Source organism: Bos grunniens, chromosome 5 (genome assembly GCF_055505025.1).
Source record: "Bos grunniens cultivar Pamir isolate PY7600 chromosome 5, Bosgru_T2T1.0, whole genome shotgun sequence".
Lineage (NCBI taxonomy): Eukaryota > Metazoa > Chordata > Mammalia > Artiodactyla > Bovidae > Bos > Bos grunniens.
The window spans coordinates 81330994-81353229 of record NC_141169.1 but is presented as its reverse complement, the minus strand read 5'-3'; the positions used below and the strand labels follow the sequence as shown (position 1 = coordinate 81353229).

The following is a 22236-nucleotide window of genomic DNA, read 5'->3' as shown; positions in this document are numbered from 1 at the left end:
AGATTAGAATTTTATGAATCCTGATAAGGTAGAATATACATTTACTTAAGATCCAAATAAATACAGAATAAATTAAGAGACCAGCAGGATGGACTGCAGAAGCCCATGGATGGAAGAGGTTGAAATAGGCTATGAGACTTGTAGGTTGAGTGACTTATATATGGATTTTTAAGGCTTGAATTATTGAGACCTCTGTTGGCTATCATAAAAGATCTGTCCATATTTTCACAAATGTATAAAAATCAAGAACGAGTATCCTACCTCTGTGCCACAAAGATGGAACATCGTGACAGATATATTTGTTCCATTATAGAGTTTAACTCCAGGATGGAAAAGGTAGATATAGATTATAGTTGTGTGACTTTACACACTTACCCAAAAATGTTCATGTCACTGTCCATGTGTGTTTGTGTGTGTTGGTCTGCTCAAGTTGCTGTAAGAAAAGACCACAAACTGGATGTCTTAAGCCACAGACGCTAATTTCTCATTGTTCTGAAGACTAGAAGTCCATGATTAAGGTGCCAGTAAATTCAGTTTCTGGTGGAGCTCTCTTCTTAGCTTGTAGACAACTGCCATCTCACTGTGTCCTTATGTGGTCTTTCCTTGTGGCCGTTACAGAAGAAACTGTTCTCTGGTGCCCCCTCCTCTGCTTATTGGGACACTGCTGCTGCTGCTGCTAAGTCGCTTCAGTCGTGTCCAACTCTGTGCGACCCCATAGACGGCAGCCCACTAGGCTCCCCCCTCCCTGGGATTCTCCAGGCAAGAACACTGGAGTGGGTTGCCATTTCCTTCTCCAAAGCATGAAAGTGAAAAGTGAAAGTGAAGTTGCTCAGTCATGCCCGACTCTTAGTGACCCCATGGACTGGAGCCTACCAGACTCCTCCGTCCATGGGAATTTCCAGGCAAGAGTACTGGAGTGGGGTGCCATTGCCTTCTCCCATTGGGACACTAGTCCTATCCAATTTGCGCCTCATTCTTGTGATCTCATTTAACTTGAAATACCTCTCAAAGGCCTGGTCTCCAAATACCATGACATTAAAGACAGGGACTTCAACATAGGAATTTGGAGGGGACACAGTTCAGTCCACAACACTGTGTAATGTCAGTTGAGCCACACTTTAAAAACACTTTAAATACATCTTAAACTAAGGAAGTTTGTTTTGCAAGTTTCTTTGTGTTTCTAGTGCCCACAAAAAAAAGAGACTATAAAAATGCCAGCTGCTATTGCTTCCTAAGCACTTTTTGAAAGTATTTATTATTTAATATTTATCATTAAATGCCCTTTTAAATCATGGGGAAAATTACAGACATGAAACAGAAGTCTTTAGCATTAATCCCATCACACTGTTATACAATCACTGTCATTTATTTCCTTCAATCTTTCAACGGGGATTTGTGATAAACATGATGTCTTTTCAAGTTCTTGTCTCCTTTGTTTTCATTGAATATTATTTTACAAGTGAATTTCCTTAATTCAGCATAGTTATTGAAAGAATTTCAGTGTTTAATTTTGATGAAGCAGACAAACTTTCATTTACTGAGTTTTACAAGATTTTTTTTCAATGGACTAGTCCATATTACTGTGCAGATTGCCAACTAAAACCCCACTTGCCTACATGAGATCTCTCCTATTAAACAACATACTTTGAATCTTCAAAAAAAGGCAACAGAACTACCAGTAGATGAGACCAATTTGATTGTTCATAGAATTACTACTATTCAGCAACCAATACTAAATAGCTTTATGTTTCTCAGTCAATCTCAGGCTGGTCTGATTGTCATTCTTTCTTAAATGTTCCCAGATAGGTCTAGATGAATGAAGTTGAGAGGCTCAATCTGTGTGAAAGGTGGGATTAATAGTCTAATTTATAGCACAGAGAGGCTGCCCAGGCAGTGCTGGTGGTAAAGAACACACTTGCCAGTGCAAGGTAGGGGTAAGAGATGCAGGTTCGACTGCTAGGTGGAGAAGATCCCCTAAAGGAGGGCACAGAAACCCACTCCAGTATTCTTGCCTGGGAAATTGCATGGACAGAGGAGCCTAGCAGGCTACGGTCCATAAGGTCACAAAGAGCGGGACATGACTGAAGCGACTTAGTGCACATGCCCACATAGCACAGAGATGGAAAGGAATTTGGTTAAATAAAAAGTAGAGGATCTTTATCTGGAGTAACCTTCCTTTATCTTCATTTTGAATTCAGTCAAGATTAACCACATGTGTAATTTGCTTGGGTAAATGTAATTAATTGCGAATGATTCAATATAGATAAAATAGAATGTAAAAGTGGATTATATTTATACTTAGCTTCACAAATAGAAATTTTTTTTTTCACAAATAGAAATTTAAACTTTGAATTTTGACTCTTTAATAGGATGGACAGAATATTATAAACTGAGAAATTTTAAAAGTACTACTAAGCAGTGGCTCTCTGAAAGAGGAGGCAGGTTTTCCCCCATGAGCACAGTTAGCAAAGTTTAGAGACATCTTGGAGAAGGCAATGGCACCCCACTCCAGTACTCTTGCCTGGAAAACCCCATGGACGGAGGAGCCTGGAAGGCTGCAGTCCATGGGGTCGCTGAGGGTCGGGCACGACTGAGTGACTTCACTTTCACTTTTCACTTTCATGCATTGGAGAAGGAAATGGCAACCCACTCCAGTGTTCTTGCCAGGAGAATCCCAGGGACGAGGCATCCTGGTGGGCTGCCATCTATGGGGTCGCCCAGAGTCGGACACAACTGAAGTGACTTAGCAGTAGCAGCAGAGACATTTTGGGGTTCCCTGGTGGCTCAGTCAGTGAAGAATCTGCCTGCAATGCAGGAGACTCTGGTTTAATCCCTGAGTCGGGAAAAATCCCCTGGAGAAGGGCATGGCAATCCACTCCAGTATTCTTGCCAGAAAAATCACGTGGACAGAGGAATCTGATGGGCTACAGACCATAGGGTCGCAAACAGTTGGCTATAACTGAAGTGACTGAGCACGCATGCAGAGACATGTCACTATCACATCTGGCTGGGGACAGAAGGAAGTTATGACCCTCTAGTGAGTAGAGGCCAGGGTGCTGGTAAACACTCCATATTGTTCTGGAGAGCCCGCACAACAAATATTTATCCCTCCCAAAATGTTAATACTGCAAAAAACAAAAAACCTTGACAAAGTATGATTCCTGAGAGGCAAAACTCCTGTTTCTTTTAAAAAATTTTTTCCTTTCAAGGGCTACCAAGAAATATGGATTGTCTACCTTAAATGCTTTTTTGAATCTTAAGTTTTTTATTTTCCAGAGGAACCACCCAAAGAATAATTAAAGTTCCCATATGCTTAAACCTGCAAAAAATGTTTAACTTGGCACAACTGTTTGTGATTCAATATTTTAACACCCAATCTCTAGAAATGAGAACAGCCTCACTTCTAGAAAACAAAAGGAGAGTGACAACTATGGAATTTCGCTCATTACCATGGAGAGCTGGTGATCTTAAGGAGAAAAATGCTCCAGAATATAGGAAGAATCTAAGCTGCATAAGGCCTGTTCACTGTTAGTCCCAGTGCCTGGACAGTGCCTGGCACATGCAGACAATCGCTAAAAATGCATTGGCCGACTCTCACGTCAGCCTTGTCAGCCTATTTGTCATTCAGCCTTGCATTATACAGGCTGGTTCAGATATTGTCAAAGTAGTTTATGCTTCTCACAAACTATGTTATAAGCATGAGGAATAGGAAAGTGGCCTTTGTTCTCTGCATTAGTAATCTGAGACTGTAGGAAAGGTAAGCCATGTTCTAAACATGTTCTTCCTTCTAGAGTTATATATCCTCCATTTCTGAGTGTAAAATTATTTTAATTTTTGAAACAATTTAATTATTTTTTAAATTATATGTATGGGGATATAAGATGTTATTGGAGGAAGCTGAAAGAAGGGTACGCAGACCTCTCTGCACTCTATTTTTTAAAATATGTATTTTTTTAAGTATTTACTTATTTACTTGGCTGTGCTGGGTCTTAGTTGCAGCACGTGGGATCTTTCGTTGTGTCATGTGAACTCTTTCTTGCAGTGTATGGGATCTAGTTCCCTAACCAGGGATTGAGCCTGGGGGCACCTGATTGAGAGCATGAGTCTTAGCCCCTGAGCCACCAGGGAAGTTCTGAAACAATTTAATTATTTTAATAAATTATATTGCACCTAGTCGTTCAGTCATGTCCAACTCTTTGCGACCCCCTGGACTGTAGCCCACCAGGCTCCTCTGTCCATGAGGATTCTCCAGGCAAGAATACTACAGTGGATTGCCATGCCCTCCTCCAGGGGATCGTCCCAACCCAGTGATCGAACCCAGGTCCCCTGAATTGCAGGGGGATCTTTACTGTATGAGCCACCAGGGAAGTCCAAATGAATTATATCAAGAATTAGCAATTCCTGGACCTTGCAGATCTATGACATGTAAAATGGGGCTTCCAGGGCCAAATTTTATATGGTAGTTTCTGGGTTCAATAACCAAGCTAATAGCTTGAGAGCAGAAGCAAAAGTTTAAAGAAACAACTCTGATGCAGCTTTGATTTGACGTTTTTCAGAATCACTTGCTTTAATTAGAGTCTTGACCACAACTCCCCTGCCACCTGCTTTTGCCAACTGGGTACTGAGTGCCAGGAGATACTGGCTTATGTTTTGTTTCCCTCTCGGAGCACTCATTATACTGTGCTATGGTTTTTGTTGTGTTTGAGAAATACTTGGACTGTGGGCAGAGCAGGCACATTCCATTCTTTGGGGACACATCAAGTTTTCCTTTGTCACACAAGAAATAGGTTCATTAGAGATATGCAACCTGCTCTCTAAAGTGTTTCCTCACACGTTGCAAACTCGTCTGGGACCAAAAATCTTAACAGTATCTTTGCATTTCTAGAAAATATGACTCCACTAAAGCACACATTATTACAAAACAACACATAACATCTTCAGAACTAAATTCAGTTTCCCATCTATATTTTCCTGCCAACCATACTCATGCCTAATAATGTAAACATTTTTATATGTAAAGGAGTTGGAAAGATTTATCATTAAGTAGAGTTTCATTTGGGGAAAGCACTTTATTTGGCTTGATGATTGAGTATAAATCATCTCCTCATATTTCCAAAAGAAGGCATATAAAATACATGTCAAAAGGAAAAGCCAGGAACCATTAAGATGAAAAATGTGGAAGCAGTGACAATACGAATAGACAGTACTAGAGGTAAGTTGTACTTTTTAAGTGTTTTACATGTATTCATTCACATAATTCTTACCACAGCACTAGTAGCTGGATACTTTATACCCACTTTACTGATGAACAGACTGCAGCACTGAGAGATTAATAATTTGCCTGAGATGACGAGATGACACACCTCATAAGTGGTAGATCTGGGATTTGATTTTAGACGGCCTTGCTTAGAATCTGAATGCTAAACTAGAATATGTACTGCCTTCCAAACTTGATGACATCACTGTTCTGAGCTTCAAGGCAGGCAAGGCAAGAATATTCAATACTTTACCCACATGCTACATTCTTGAGAAAATAATTGGATAGACTGTAATATGAGTAACCTGATGTAACATGACAAAAAGTATCTTTCATTGCTCTTTTGCACAAGGTCCAAATGTGTTCTTCAAAATATTATTCTCATATAAACCTTTAATAAACAGAATTTAAATAACTCAGTGAATAAAGCTAATATTTGAAATCCGCAATGGTCCCTAAGTGAATGACTTCAATGATTGTGATTTTTGTCATTGATTCTTATTATATTTATGTTTGTAACAGTCTGTAATTAACTTGTCAGTGTATTTATCGATCAGTATATCACTGGCCTCCTCTGCTTGAGTGACAGCAAGGATTTATTTGCTTTATCCAACTGTTTATCTTAAGAACTTAGAGTCTGGCATAGCAGGTGCACAGAATTATTTGTTGAGTAAATCCATCAATGAATGAATCCTCCAAAGCAAGAGTTCTGCCCAAGAGCATAGACTCAAGATGCTCAAAAGTATAAATTACAACTATAATTTATATCATCAGTTTAGTTCAGTCGCTCAGTCATGTCCGACTCTATGCGACCCCGTGAATCGCAGCACGCCAGGCCTCCCTGTCCATCACCAACTCCCAGAGTTCACTCAGACTCTCGTCCATCGAGTCAGTGACACCATCCAGCCATCTCATCCTCTGTCGTCCCCTTCTCCTCCTGCTCCCAATCCCTCCCAGCATCACAGTCTTTTCCAATGAGTCAACTCTTCACATGAGGTGCCCAAAGTACTGGAGTTTCAGCTTTAGCATCATTGCTTCCAAAGAACACCCAGGACCCATCTCCTTTAGAATGGACTGGTTGGATCTCCTTGCAGTCCAAGGGACTCTCAAGAGTCTTCTCCAACACCACACTTCAAAAGCAGCAATTCTTCGGCGCTCTGCCTTCTTCTTAGTCCAACTCTCACATCCATACATGACCACAGGAAAAACCATAGCCTTGACTAGACGGACCTTTGTTGGCAAAGTAATGTCTCTGCTTTTGAATATGCTATCTAGGTTGATCGTAACTTTCCTTCCAAGGAGTACGCGTGTTTTAACTTCATGGCTGCAGTCACCATCTGCAGTGATTTTGGAGCCCAGAAAAATAAAGTCTGACACTGTTTCCACTGTTTCCCCATCTATTTCCCATCAAGTGATGGGACCTGATGCCATGATCTTCGTTTTCTGAATGTTGAGCTTTAAGCCAACTTTTTCACTCTCCACTTTCACTTTCATCAAGAGGCTTTTGAGTTCCTCTTCATTTTCTGCCATAAGGGTGGTGTCATCTGCATATCTTAGGTTATTGATATTTCTCCCAGCAATCTTGATTCCAGCTTGTGTTTCTTCTAGTCCAGTGTTTCTCATGATGTACTCTGCATATAAGTTAAATAAGCAGGGTGATAATATACAGCCTTGATGTACTCCTTTTCCTATTTGGAACCAGTCTGTTGTTCTATGTCCAGTTCTAACTGTTGCTTCCTGACCTGCATACAGATTTCTCAAGAGGCAGGTCAGGTGGTCTGGTATTCCCATCTCTTTCAGAATTTCGCACAGTTTATTGTGATACAGTCAAAGGCTTTGGCATAGTCAATAAAGCAGAAATAGATGTTTTTCTGGAACTCTCTTGCTTTTTCCATGATCCAGCGGATGTTGGCCATTTGATCTCTGGTTTCTCTGCCTTTTCTAAAACCAGCTTGAACATCAGGAAGTTCACGGTTCACATATTGCTGAAGCCTGGCTTGGAGAATTTTGAGCATTACTTTACTAGCATGTGAGATGAGTGCAATTGTGTGGTAGTTTGAGCACTCTTTGGCATTGCCTTTCTTTGGGATTGGAATGAAAACTGACCTTTTCCAGTCCTGTGGCCACTGCTGAGTTTTCCAAATTTGATAGCATATTGAGTGCAGCACTTTCACAGCATCATCTTTCACGATTTGAAATAGCTCAACTGGAATTCCATTACCTCCACTAATTTTGTTCATAGTGATGCTTCCTAAGGCCCACTTGACTTCACATTCCAGGATGTCTGGCTCTAGGTGAGTGATCACACCATCTTGATTTTCTGGGATGTGAAGATCTTTTTTGTTCAGTTCTTCTGTGTATTCTTGCCACCTCTTCTTGATATCTTCTGCTTCTGTTAGGTCCATACCATTTCTGTCCTTTATCGAGCCCATCTTTGCATGAAATGTTCCCTTGGTATCTCTAATTTTCTTGAAGAGATCTCTAGTCTTTCCCATTCTGTTGTTTTCCTCTGTTTCTTTGCATTGATCACTGAGGAAGGCTTTCTTATCTCTTCTTGCTGTTCTTCAGAACTCTGCATTCAGATGCTTATATCTTTCCTTTTCTCCTTTGCTTTTCACTTCTCTTCTTTTCACAGCTATTTGTAAGGCCTCCCCAGACAGCCATTTTGCTTTTTTGCATTTCTTTTCTATGGGGATGGTCTTGATCCCTGTCTCCTGTACAATGTCATGAACCTCAGTCCATAGTTCATCAGGCACTCTGTCTATCAGATCTAGGCCCTTAAATCTATTTCTCACTTCCACTGTATAATCAAAAGGGATTTGATTTAGGTCACACCTGAATGGTCTAGTGGTTTCTCTACTTTCTTCAATTTAAGTCTGAATTTGGTAATAAGGAGTTAATGATCTGAGCCACAGTCAGCTCCTGGTCTTGTTTTTGTTGACTGTATAGAGCTTCGCCATCTTTGGCTGCAAAGAATATAATCAATCTGATTTCGGTGTTGACCATCTGGTGATGTCCATGTGTTGAGTATTCTCTTGTGTTGTTGGAAGAGGGTGTGTGCTATGGCCAGTGCATTTTCTTGGCAAAATTCTATGAGTCTTTGCCCTATTCCATTCTGTATTCCAAGGCCAAATTTGCCTGTTACTCCAGGTGTTTCTTGACTTCCTACTTTTGCATTCCAGTCCCCTATAATGAAAAGGACATCTTTTTTGGGTGTTAGTTCTAAGAGGTCTTGTAAGTCTTCACAGAACCGTTCAGCTTCTTCAGCATTACTGGTTGGGGCATAGACTTGGATTACTGTGATATTGAATGGTTTGCCTTGGAAACGAACAGAGATCATTCTGTCATTTTTGAGATTGCATCCAAGTACTGCATTTCGGACTCTTTTGTTGACCATGATGGCCACTCCATTTCTTCTGAGGGATTCCTGCCCGCAGTAGTAGATATAATAGTCATCTGAGTTAAATTCACCCATTCCAGTCCATTTGAGTTCACTGATTCCTAGAATGTTGACATTCACTCTTGCCATCTCATTTCACCACTTCCAATTTGCTTTGATTCCTGGACCTGACATTCCAGGTTCCTATGCAATATTGCTCTTTACAGCATTGGACCTTGCTTCTATCACCAGTCACATCCACAGCTGGGTATTGTTTTTGCTTTTATACCATATTGAACCATAATTTATACCAATTTGGACCATAAAGAAGGCTGAGCACCAAAGATTTGATGTTTTCAAATTGTGTGCTTGAGAAGACTCTTGAGAATCCTGTGAACAGCAAGAAGATCAAACCAGTCAATCCTAAAGGAAATCAACCCTGAATATTCACTGAAAGGACTAATGCTGAAGCTGAAGCTCCAATACTTTGGCCACCTGATGTGAAGAGCCAATTCATTGGAAAAGACCTTGATGCTGGGAAAAATTGAAAGCATGAGGAGAAGGGAGTGACAGAGGATGAGATGGTTGGATGTTATCACCAACTCAATGACCTGAGTTTAAGCAAACTCCTAGGGGGAAGAACAGGGAATCCTAGCATACTGCAGTTCATGGAATTGCAAAGTCAGACATGACTTAGTGACTGAACAACAGCATGACAAGTCATTATTTGTTAAGAAGTCACTGGAGTTAACTTGGCTGGAGCTAAAGAGGCAGGGTGTTGACTTTTTCACTTGTTTTTTGTTCTTCTTTACTAGCCCTGATATCCAGGCCAGTCCCTGGAGTTGTGTTCTATCAGATACACACAAATGGCCAAGAATTGGCTGCAGGCAGCACAGTCAAGGACAGAAAGGAAGGTCTGCTCCCACACTATGGCCTTGCTTCCTTCAAAGCTCCACTGCTTCCAATCAACAATCTTGAGGCCAGGCTTAAAGACCAAACATTTCTGGTTGCACTTCTATAATGTGGAGTGCTTTTTCTCAGAAGTCCCAGCATCCAAGTGCTGCATCTGGCATCCCACCACCAGATTTGCTCCTGGAAATGATTTTCTCTAAATAAATGAACAACAGACTGGTTCCAAATAGGAAAAGGAGTACGTCAAGGCTGTATATTGTCACCTTGCTTATTTAACTTATATGCAGAGTACATCATGAGAAATGCTGGGCTGGAAGAAGCACAAGCTGGAATCAAGATTGCCGGGAGAAATATCAATAACCTCAGATATGCAGATGACACCACCCTTATGGCAGAAAGTGAAGAAGAACTAAAAAGCCCGTTGATGAAAGTGAAAGAAGACAGTGGAAAGAGTGTCAGACTTCATTTTGGGGGGCTTCAAAGTCACTGCAGATGGTGACTGCAGCCATGAAATTAACAGACACTTACTCCTTGGAAGGAAAGTTATGACCAATCTAGATAGCATATTCAAAAGCAGAGACATTACTTTGCCAACAAGGTCTGTCTAGTCAAGGCTATGGTTTTTTCAGTAGTCATATATGGATATGAGAGTTGGACTGTGAAGAAAGCTGAGTGCCAAAGGATTGATGCTTCTGAAGTGTGGTGTTGGAGAATACTCTTGAGAGTCCCTTGACTGCAAGGAGATCCAACCGGTACATTCTAAAGGAGATCAGTCCTGGGTGTTCTTTGGAAAGACTGATGCTAAAGCTGAAACTCAAATACTTTGGCCACCTCGTGCGAAGAGTTGACTCGTTGGAAAAGACTGTGATGCTGGGAGGGATCGGGGGCAGGAGGAGAAGGGGATGACAGAGGATGAGATGGCATCACCAACTCGATGGACATGAGTTTGAGTGAACTCCGGGAGTTGGTGGTGGACAGGGATGCCTGGCGTCCTGCAATTCATGGGGTCGCAAAGAGTCGGACATGACTGAGTGACTGAACTGAACTGAAATACAACTACAACTGAGGGACTTCCTTGGCGTCCAGTGGTTAAGACTTCACCTTCCAATGCAGGGAGTGTGAGTTTAATCCCTAGTCCCAGAGATAGGATCCCACATGCTTCACAGCCAAAAACCAAAATGTAAAATAGAATTGATACTGTAATAAATTCAATAAAGTCTTTTAAAATGGTCCACATAAAAAATTTTTTTGTTTAAATAAAATAAAACTGCAACCGAATTTAAAAATTACATCATAAGTTTTAAAATTTGATAACTGTTCTCATCTTTGGTGTTGCAGGTTTGGGGCTACTCCTAACCTTATGAATTATATTCTCCTACACTGAATTCCTTGTTTTATTCCTCCATACAGCATCCTACACCACACCTTGGACCTTTGCTTTTGATCCTTCCTTGGTCTGGAATGCCCTTACCCCAGTCCTTATCTCTTTTCAAGTTTGACCACTGGTTTCACCCTCTATAGGGGCCTTCCTGAGATTTCCAGATCCTGCTATGTACCCTTTCTTTGTGCTTTCTTTGGTTTTAGAGTTACCATATAATATTTAATAGTTTCTAGGAATCTGTTTCCTCCATTAGGCTACAAGCAATTCCTTGAGAGCAGAAACCACGTCTTACTCATTTCTTGCCCACAGTTGCTGGCATGATGTCAGGCAGAGATTAATCTCAATAAATATTGATTGCAATGAATTGTGTTGCCAATAAACCATAATGCTATCACTCCATCTGACCCTTTCCTGTCTTCAAAACTCCTGGAAATGCCAGCAACATTTTAATGACTGCATTTTAGCACTTCTGAGAATGTAATCTTCTGTTACTTCTCTTTCTTTTCAGGAACCTCTTTCTGAAGCTATAGAAGACAAAGGGAAGAACCATGTCCATGATTGCAGCTTTCTATGGTGGCAAGGCCATTCTCATTACTGGGGCCACGGGCTTCATGGGCAAAGTGTTGATGGAGAAGCTATTTCGCACCAGCCCAGACCTGAAAGTCGTTTACATCCTGGTGAGGCCCAAGCAGGGCCAGACCCTGCAGCAGAGGGTTTTCCAGATCCTAGACAGTAAGGTATGCCTTATGGGAAGAGTCTTGGGGGATGGTGACTCACTACAGTGTTCCCTTATAGCCCCAGCTGCAGATGGGACCCAGAATATCTGGGTGGATAGAGGAGAGGAGACAAAACAAGAGAGCAACCAACAGGTCATGGAAATCTATGGTAGAATGCAAGAAACATCTTTCATTTCTGGAAGGTGTTTAACTGGAAAAAGAACCTTGAAAAGCTTTTTCACTTCACTTTGAAAGAGCCATTGTGCCCTTTCCCTAATTTGCTGTGTGTTGAAACCAGCTCTTGATTGGATTAGAATATGCTGGTGGGATAAAGGAGAAAATGAGGTCAAATTTGAGATTCCTCATGGGAAGGGGGCTTTGATGGAAAATATACTGTAACTGAATAAACTTCCTGAAGGAAAAAAAAAGAAATCTGTGGTGTTTTCCCTTAAAAGGGGAAAGAATGCTTAGACCCTGTCCAGGGCAAATGAGCAGATAATCTAAATATATTCTGCACATTACCAAGTAAGAATCAAAATGATAAAACTCTCCAAGTGGACTAAGTTCAGTTCAGTTGCTCAGTCATGTCTGACTCTTTACGACCCCATGGACTGCAGCATGACAGGCCTCCCTGTCCATCACCAACTCCCGGAGTTTACTCAAATTCATGTCCATTGAGTCGGTGATGCCATCCAACCATTTCATCCTCTGTCATCCCCTTCTCCTCCCGCCTTCAATCTTTCTCAACATCAGGGTATTTTCCAGTGAGTCAGTTCTTTGCATCAGGTGGCCAAAGTATTAGAGTTTCAGCTTCAGTATCAGTACTTCCAATGAATATTCAGGACTGATTTCCTTTAGGATGGACTGGTTTGATCTCCTTGCAGCCCAAGGGACTCTTAAGAGTCTTCTCCAACACCACAGTTCAAAGCATCAATTCTTTGGCACTCAGCTTTCTTTATAGTCCAACTCTTACATCCATACATGACCACTGGAAAAACCATAGCTTTGACTAGATTGACCTTTGTTGGCAAAGTAATGTCTCTGCTCTTCAATATGCTGTCTAGGTTGGTCATAACTTTTTTTTTTTTTGGTCATAACTTTTCTTCCAAGGAATAAGTGAGTGGACTCGCCAGGCTTCAAATCTATCACAAGTTCATCCAAACTCTTCCTTGATTTTCTTCTAAATTGAGGGTAGCTTTCCTCGAAATTTTTGAAGAGTTATTTACATATTATATCATATCATATTATTAATATAAACAGATATGATTACTAGGTAGCCATACAGTAATACCTTCAGTTGTCTAAATGCTGCAAGTTGTATACTTTATCTATGATAACTTGACATTTCTCTTACCCCACTTCTGTTATCCTGTAAATTCCTTTAAGGGAAAAACATGCAAATGAAATACATGTGTGAATGAGCATTTGCGTCTCAAACTCTCTCTGCTGCTGCTGCTGCTAAGTCGCTTCAGTCGTGTCCGACTCTGTGCGACCCCATAGACGGCAGCCCACCAGGCTCCCCTGTCCCTGGGATTCTCCAGGCAAGAACACTGGAGTGGGTTGCCATTTCCTTCTCCAATGCATGAAAGTGAAAAGTGACAGTGAAGTCACTCAGTCGTATCCAACTCTTAGTGACCCCATGGACTGCAGCCTACCAGGCTCCTCCGTCCATGGGATTTTCCAGGCAAGAGTACTGGAGTGGGGTGCCACTGCCTTGTCCCAAACTTTCTCACTCCCTTCCAAAATTATGAATATATCACCTCATGTCTTAATTTATATATTTGAAAGTTTTGGTATGAAACACTTTATCAATTTGTTGTCAGTTTATACCTCTTACCCTTCAGCTTGCAATGTTTAGAAACATTGACCTCGTAGGGTTGCCATAGAAGTTAAATATATGTGTCTGGAATGTACAAGATTAGCAAAAGGAAGATTTAAATAAGAATTTTTTACAAAATCTCCTTTCCAGTGTTTAGGCCTGCTGACATCTAACAGAGATGTCTATCTGATAGCACAGCACATTATAGACACCCAGTAAGCTTGATGACTATATTTTATCTGCTGTTACCAGCATGATATTTTGTATAAACCATCATCAAGAGAAGCACAAAAGTGTCTCCTGTATCTCATGGCCTAACTCGGCTTTGGGACAAGTAATAATAGCTGATACTTACTGAATACTTAGTAAATGGCAGACATTACTCAATGGCTTTTTCATGACTTGCGTGCTCAGTCACTTTAGTCGTGTTTAACTAAATGTCTTGCCACCCCATGGACTATAGCCCGCCATGCTCCTCAGTCCATAGGAGTCTCCAGGCAAGAATGCTGGAGTGGGTGGCCATAGCCTCCTCCACGAGATCTTCCCCACCCAGAGATCCAACCCATGTCTCTTGTTTCCTTCATTGGCTGGCAGATTCTTTACCACTAGCACCTCTTGGGAAGCCCCTTTCATGTCTTATCTCATTGATTTTTCAACAATGCTGTGAAGTTAGAATTATTAATATCCAAATTTAATAGATGAGACAAGTGAGACCAGAAGTATTAAATTACCAAAGATCTGTGCTTAGTCACTCACTTGTGTCCAATTCTTTGTGACTTCCAACCCAGGGATTGAACCCAGTTCCCTGCATTGCAGGCAGATTCTTTACCATCTGTGGCATCAGAGAAGCCCACCAAAAGTCACACAGTTAATAAATAAGCTCACCAAAGGTAATAGTAAATAAGAGAGTTAGACTTTAGAGACCCTACCCCCATCTGGCTCCAGGGCAAGTACGACTGTGTTGTAACTAATGGTCCTTAATAATAATAATAATAAAAGGCTGATGTGTCATTAAACCAAAATCTAGAAGAAACTCACAGATCTCTCTTCTTATACAGCTTTGCTCAGCTATACATCCCTGATGGACTTTGTTTTCATCACACATTTAGCTTTGTAGTCAGCTTATGAATTTCTAGATAAATATTGTGGCAGAGAATCTTGTGGTCAGCCCAGTCTCCACACCTGTTACATTCAATGTGCTGTGTTTGATATCTCTGAAACATTACTTTTGTTATGGAACTCTTGATTATACTATTAATAACATTTGTGAAACTGGCTTGCAAACCTTTAGCCCTGTTCTCACTATTGGGCTATTTATAACTGTCAGCTGTTAATTTTTATAAAGAGTGGCTCTCAGACTGTGGTCTCCCAACCAGCAGCATCAGTATCACCTGGGAGCTATCTGTTGCTATCTGATGGTGCTTAAGAGCATGGGCTTCAGAAGCAGATTGATCTGGGTTTGAATCTCCACACTACTGATTATAAACCTTGGGACAATGTGCAAGATATACACTTTACTGAGCCTTAGTTTCCTTATCTGTAAAATGGGATGATAATACTTTACTCACGTACATATATGACAATCTTTGAATGAAGAGAGCTGGCTCTCCCTAAAGCTGTCTTTCGAGATTGATGGAACTTCTTTTCTGGAAACCCTCAGCAAAATTTGCCTTACATCTCATCAGTCAGGGTTAGGTTATGTATCAATTTCTGAACCAACCTGTGTGGCCTGAGGTATGCCATATACTAATTTGTTCAGAAACTCCAGATCTTAGCCTGTCACTGGCCACATGGAAATTCTCAATAATCTCACAGAGAATCTTAAATTAGGGATATGGAGATCCAAGCTGACATATGGGTTGACAAGGAAAAATAAATTTCTCTGTGTTTTGTTAATGTAAAATATAAAATAATACTTTGTGGTATTTTTTAATTTTTAAAGATTTATTTATTTATTGGCTGTGCTGGGTCTTCATTGCTGCATGGGCTTTTCTCTAGTTGCAGCAAGCAGGGGTTACTCTCTAGTTGCAGTGCATGGGCTTCTCACTGCGGTGGCTTGTCCTTGTGGAGCACGTCTCTGGGGCATTCAGGCTTCAGTAGTTGCAGCATGTGGGCTCAGTAGTTGTGGCTCCCAGGCTCTAGAGCAAAGTCTCAATAGTTGTGGCTCATGGGCTTAGTTGCTCCACTGCATGCACGATCTTTCTGGATCAGGGATCCAACCTGTTATCTCCTGCACTGGCAGGCTGATTCTTTACTGCTGTACCACCAGGGAAGCCCCTCAGCTTTGTATTTTAACTGATCCAAAGCATACCCATACATTTGTCATCTCCAATGCAGAGAGAACGTAGCGTAGTGTTAGTCGATTAGTTGTGTCTGACTCTTTGTGATCCCATGGGCTGTAGCCCACCAGGCTCCTCCATCCATGGGATTCTCTAGGGAAGAATACTGGAGTGGATTGCCATTCCCTTCTCCAGAGGATCTTCTTGACCCAGGGATCGAACCCGTGTCTCCTGCATTGCAGGCAGATTCTTTACCATTTGAGCTACAGGGAAGAGAGAACTTGGTGATATCTTAAAACCAAGAAAAAACTACATTCAGCAGTCATCTGCTAAATTCCTCAATGCTCGGGACTTTCCATTTCTAGTCCAGCAGTTGTCTTCTAGTTGCAATTTTAAAACATTTTCTCCAAATCTTTCAAGATAGCCCTAATAGAATCAAATCCAGCATAGAAACTTAGTTTCTTGTAAGCAGTCAGTCTCACCACCTTGCTAAGCCTTCCTTCACACAGGCTCCTAAATTCAACCCCAGAATAAAAGGTATTTTTCCCTTGTCACTAAAAAATCTTTCCTTTGTCTTGAAGAGACTTTGCTGTTATAGTAACACTACTGAAGATATGTATAAATGAGTATAAAGTGAACAATTACTATAGCACCAAAATGCTCAAGAAATTGAAATATTGAAATATGGACATTTCTTCTTACATCTCTATTTCTGGTTTTGTAGCAAAAGCATTACTTGTACTTCCACAAATTTTGACTTATATGGTCAGATAGAAGGACAGGGCCTGGGCTTCATAAAAAGAGACTAATGTAGTTTAATATTTTTGCAGCATTTCACTAAAAAGTGAAAATATTCCATATGAAGTCTAATCTTCCTCTATTTGGTTAGACTTTGGAGGGAAACAGTGCAAATTGGTTATTCCAAACATTTGGGACCCCACAACCAACTTTCCAATATAGGGTTATATTTAAAGAAATATACACAGACAACTTTGGTGCAGGAGACCTGGATTTGATCTTTGGGTCAGGAAGAGCCCCAAGGAGAAAACAACTCACTCCAGTATTCTTGCCTGGAGAATTCCATAAACAGAGGAGCCTGGTAGGCTACAGTCCATGGGGTAGCAAAGAGTTGATGTAACTGAGCAACTAACACTTTCACTTTCACTTGACACTCTGCAGGTAATCAACCAAATTTGTTCAATGAATGAGTTTAAAGTATTCCAGTTCTTCAGACCAGTCTGTTACTTCTATTGTGAGACTACTCTTACCCTAGGTTTTTATTCAGAAAAGTTTTCCTGTATGGGTTAGAATTTCTTCTGGAAGGCCTCTGATTTTACAAATTTTTATTAAATATCTTCTATGAATCAAGACCCAGTCTAGAGTCTACCATTGAACTTCATTTGGACATAGATAGAGTGATTTAAATGTACCCATGCCTTATTCCCAAGAAAGACCTGGTATCACTTTTAAGTAGTACTTGTCTCCTGTCACACGTGATGCATGAATTCTTACTGAGCTATATTAATAGTAATACAGTGTGCTTAAAAGTAGATTAATGGTATCGAGTGTGCGAGGCTTGGAAACTTTTCTTTAAAACATAATAAATAAAAACATTACCAGTTTGCCTTTGATTCCCATTGTATTCAGAGGAAATATGATCCAGCCTATCTATTAAAAGCCTGTCCCTCTATCTATTAAAATTCGTTCATCAGTTTCATTCCTTTTCTTTCATGGTATGGATAGCAACCACCTCTCACTTCCTGTTTCCATGCATTCACAGGGAGACAATTAAGTGGGAATGCTTTGGAAAGAAGGTTATTTTTAACTATTTGGTCATATAGGACTGGGACTTGAGAATCAAAAAAGAGGATCAGTTTCTTCACATGTGACTAAGTTCCTTGAGTGTTTTCAGAGCATTTAAAGGAGCACATCAATTGAGGTAAATCTATCTGAATTAATGACAGATTCTTGAGGACTTTCTCACAAAGATAAGGTGGCACTCTAAAAAAAACAACCAGACATATATATATAAGTACTGTAAAATATATATTTATTGTAGTATTACTTAGAATAGCAAACGTGGAACCAGTCTGAATGTCCCACGGTAGAGGAAAGGTGCACAGATGTGTTGGACTGTTACTCAGGCACTAAAGTTTATATTTTATAAAATATTAAATAATATGAGAGAGTGCTTATAATACATTCAGAACCAAAAAATATGCAAAATAACATCCAGTATAATCTCAAGTAATGACCCTAAATAAATGCTGATGGGATCTTGGATTAATTTTAGTTTCAGATTATAATGAGTATGTGTATTTTCATGGTGAGGGAAAAAAGTACTGTCTTTTGTAGTAGAAAATCAGAACAATAATCATTTTCCAAAAGAACTCTCTAAGTACAATCACAATGAAAATGTTGTATTTTTATGGTGGGAGAAAAAGCCCACTTTTTAAGACGGTAAATAAATAAGGCAGCAAAGAAATCACAAATTTCTAAAATTATGGAATCAGCTATAAGTTCAGTTGATGTTTAGTTTTGAGACTTTATCAGAATAAACTAGTTTGATTTACTTTTGATTAAAAATATGATTCTAAGTCTATAACATTGTTTTTAAGAAAGATCTCCTAATTTCTTTTACAAAATCTGTGGAGTTTCTAGAGGAAATAAGCCAAATTTCCAGTGTTGACATGTGGACATGCTTACTACAGGCCCACTTATGGGTTGCCAGGAATCCCAAGCTGCCTGCTTAGTCTCTTATTATGAAAAATGTGCCCACGTAGCTGAACCATCCAGCTTTCCAGCTAGGAAAAACAATTTTCAGTGGTGAAATTTATTTTATGTTGCTATCTAGAATATGGCTTTGTTTAACAAGACATGATTCTTTCCCACTACAACAGATAATTGATTGCAAATAAATCATTCAGTTGTGAATGTTGAGAGCATTTTGAGGTTTTTTAGTGCCCTAAAGATGTGTTCCTTTGTATAACAATGATATCCCATTTATATCCATTTAGGATCTTAAGTTGGTCATAACCTACTCTGAATAACTTTAAAAAAACATCAAGAAGACAATATCCATATCTGAAAAATAAAACCACAAGTAGATGAATTTATATTGAGTGAGGTAGTTAATTAAGAGTGAGGTTGGAATCTAAAAAAAAAAGATGTTTGAGAGAATATCAGAAATGGTTGGGCTTTTCCTCTTAAGCTATAGTAATTAGGTAAGGCAAGGGTTACGATGAGATGCTGCCAGGTTTAGAATACAGCATGTGAGAAGATCAGGCAAAATTCAGGGTTTTCCAGGGAAAGGCTATCCTGTATTATGTCACTGGGAAGTGGATTTATAAACAAAAGCAGAGCTTGGCAGGTTGCACTGGATATTTCAAGTCAACTTCTCTGGAAAAATGTGATTACTCAATAAGCTTTCAGCACCTTTAAGATAAACCTACTTTGAAATACCCTGGAGAGCTTTGGATAGTGAATTATTCTGGGACACACATGGGGCCCTTGGTTCATAGAACTGATTAGATTTAAGACAATAGAAGATAGCAACATTCCATGAAATAGTTTATTGGATCCTTTTGCAAAACTATCACTGGTAGTTTTTAGAAGACATTAGATCCCTCAGGTGAAAAATAATGCATTTAAAGAAATAACTTCTACCAAATAACATCTGCAAAGAAAAGACCAGCACTCTGACATCACTACTATTAAGAAGCACCCAACAGAAAAGTGGGCTTCCCAGGTGGCACTGGTGGTAAAGAACCCACCTGCCAATACAGGAGATAGAAGAGATGCAAGTTTGATCCCTGGGTCAGGAAGATCCCCTGGAGGAGGGCATGGCAACCCACTCCAGTATTCTTGCCTGGAGAATTCCATGGACAGAGAAGTCTGGCGGTCTATAGTCCATAGGGTCGCAGAGTCGGACACAACTGAAGCAACTTGCACAGCACAGCACACCACACATACTGTGGCTCCACCCTTCCTTCCTACAACAGAAAAGTTAATTTCATCTAATATAAAAGTTCCTTGTTAGTTTGCATAGAATTTCATAAGGAAGAATAGCATTTTCATGTTCAGTTCAGGCTACCCTGTGTAAAAGTTGCTTGTTCACAACTTTCAGAACATGAATTTCTGATGATATTAATGATTCTGTTAGATCTCTATTTAAAGCAAAGACAATTTTAAAAAAAAGTTTGTATTTAAAATTCCCAAAGTCAGTTTTGTTCCATTACTATATTTTATTTTTCCTAAGAAACTAATGATCCTGCAAAAAGCAAGGGGCTTTTATAAATTTGGGACAACTACAGGGAATATTGGAGAAGGCAATGGCACCCCACTCCAGTACTCTTGTTTGGAAAATCCCATGGACAGAGGAACCGGGTGGGCTGCAGTCCATGGGGTCACTAGGAGTCGGACACAACTGAGTGACTTCACTTTCACTTTTCACTTTCATGCATTGGAGAAGGCAATGGCAACCCACTCCAGTGTTCTTCCCTGGAGAATCCCAGGGACGGGGAAGCCTGGTGGGCTGCCATCTATGGGGTCGTACAGAGTCGGACACGACTGAAGCGACTTAGCAGCAGAGGGAATATAACCTTTCCAGGAATTAAAATTTCCCCATGATTAACAGACACATACTTTTGAAAGGGTATAACTGGTTCTCAGTTTGATAGTTACTCAACTCAAATTAGTTGAAGCATGTTAAACCTCCCTTCTATGGGTGATTTCTTTCCTTTTAAGAAAAAAAACCCAAAAAGCCTTTTAAAATCAATTTTGTCTTCTTTAAGGTCCCAGAAACAGAAGTAATTTATTTCTCAATCTCTTGTTTTCTTTTACAATACCATTCACTAGTTTATTCAATCACTAGCATGATTTCACATGTCCAACTTCTTTCCTTCTTTTAAAATTTCTTCCAGTCATATTGTCTTTTTCTTAAAAGCTTCATATTGCCTATACTGACTTCACTCCACAAGTCACCAAGCCACAGGATTCAGCATGACTCTGAAATATATTCAGTTTTTAGAGATATATAGATCACATGGCATAATCAGAAACCTTGGGTGACCCAACACACACAAATACACATGCATACTGTCTGATTAGCACATTTTGGAAGTGGAGTATTTCTGATGGAAACAGAAGAGAAGTTTTCCTATTATTAGAAACCTACTAAGTCGTAGCCACTATGCTAGGTATCTGACTTTTATTACCCTATTTAATCTTCACAAAACTTCATGGTATGCCTTATTGCTGCAACACAGATAAGAAATTAATCCAAGAAAGTTGTCACCTATCCAAGGAAGTACCAAGGAAGTGGTAAAGCATATTTTAAATGCAGTTCTCTTATCTCTAAAGCCTATTTTTTTCTCCACTGCATTGCTTTACCACCCCTAGGAAATTAATTCCTCTAACCAGGTACTTATTCTGAAAGAACTCTGTGAAAGTGGCTTTTGATGTGGGAACAGGATGATCAACTGAGTCACCTCTAGCATTTATTACAGATTCTTAAGTGAATTATAATTTTGCAAAATGCAAAATTGTTTTCAATGATAGCAGAATATGTATGATATAGAAGTTGTTAACAGTAAATTCTAAGGGTTCTCACCACAAGGAGAATATTTTTGTTCCTTTTTTTCTTTCTTTTTATTGTTATCTCTATGAGGAGATGGATAGTAATTGAACCTATTGTAATCATTTCACAGTATATGTAAATCAAACCATCATGCTATACCTCTTAAGCTTATATAGTGATGTATTCCAATTATTTCTCAATAAAACTGGAAAAAAATAGTAGAAAAGAAAGAATAGCAGCATATATTCAAATTATTAGTTCTCTGAGATCATAGAGTGTTACAGTCCTTTGATTGACATTTTAGATAAACATGTACACTAAGACACCGAGGCCCCAAGAAATGAGTAACTTACCCCAGTCACATAGTTAATAAATGGCAGAACTAGGCTTCAAACTCTGGCCTTCCTGAATCCAAAGAGCCAAATCCAAATTAGGATCTTTCTAATACAGCAATGGTTCTCATCTTCAGTGTGTATCAGTGTCCCTAGTAAGCCTGTACAAAGTACAGTTGCCCAAGCTTCAACTCAGAATATCTAAGTCGGAATATCTAAGAGTGGTACATCTGGGTTTTTGTCTTTTTAAACAACTTCTCAAGCAACCCTACTGTATGCTAAAATTTGATAACCATAGTACTATGCTTAAGACTGCTTTGTGGTCCTAGAGAGTAGTTCTCATGAAAGCAGTAAAAACTTATAGGTTAATCCTTTATATCTTACGGAAGTTAGCAGTGAACTAGCAAAATTCTAACATTTTGTGAATCTTTACATTAGGTATGATGGGTTTTTTGTCTTAATTTACACGTACTTATTTGTATTTAATTGTACTCAACTTAGATTATATATATATCCTTTTAAAATAAGTCTTTCTTGCTCAAGAGCTGACTTATAAAATTCATTGACTTGTTTTAACTCAACA

General features: G+C 39.6%; 1 protein-coding gene across 5 annotated transcripts in view; it reads left to right on the top strand.

The window, feature by feature from the left end:
• FAR2 (fatty acyl-CoA reductase 2) overlaps positions 1 to 22236 on the top strand; it is a 179043-nt gene that overhangs the window by 107647 nt on the left and 49160 nt on the right. For all 5 annotated transcript variants that reach the window (XM_086401551.1, XM_086401549.1, XM_086401550.1 and 2 more), the window contains exon 2: positions 11438 to 11666. In XM_086401551.1, the coding sequence (XP_086257677.1) occupies positions 11478 to 11666 (189 nt within the window). In that variant the 5' untranslated portion in view covers positions 11438 to 11477. The remainder of the gene's footprint in view (positions 1 to 11437; positions 11667 to 22236) is intronic.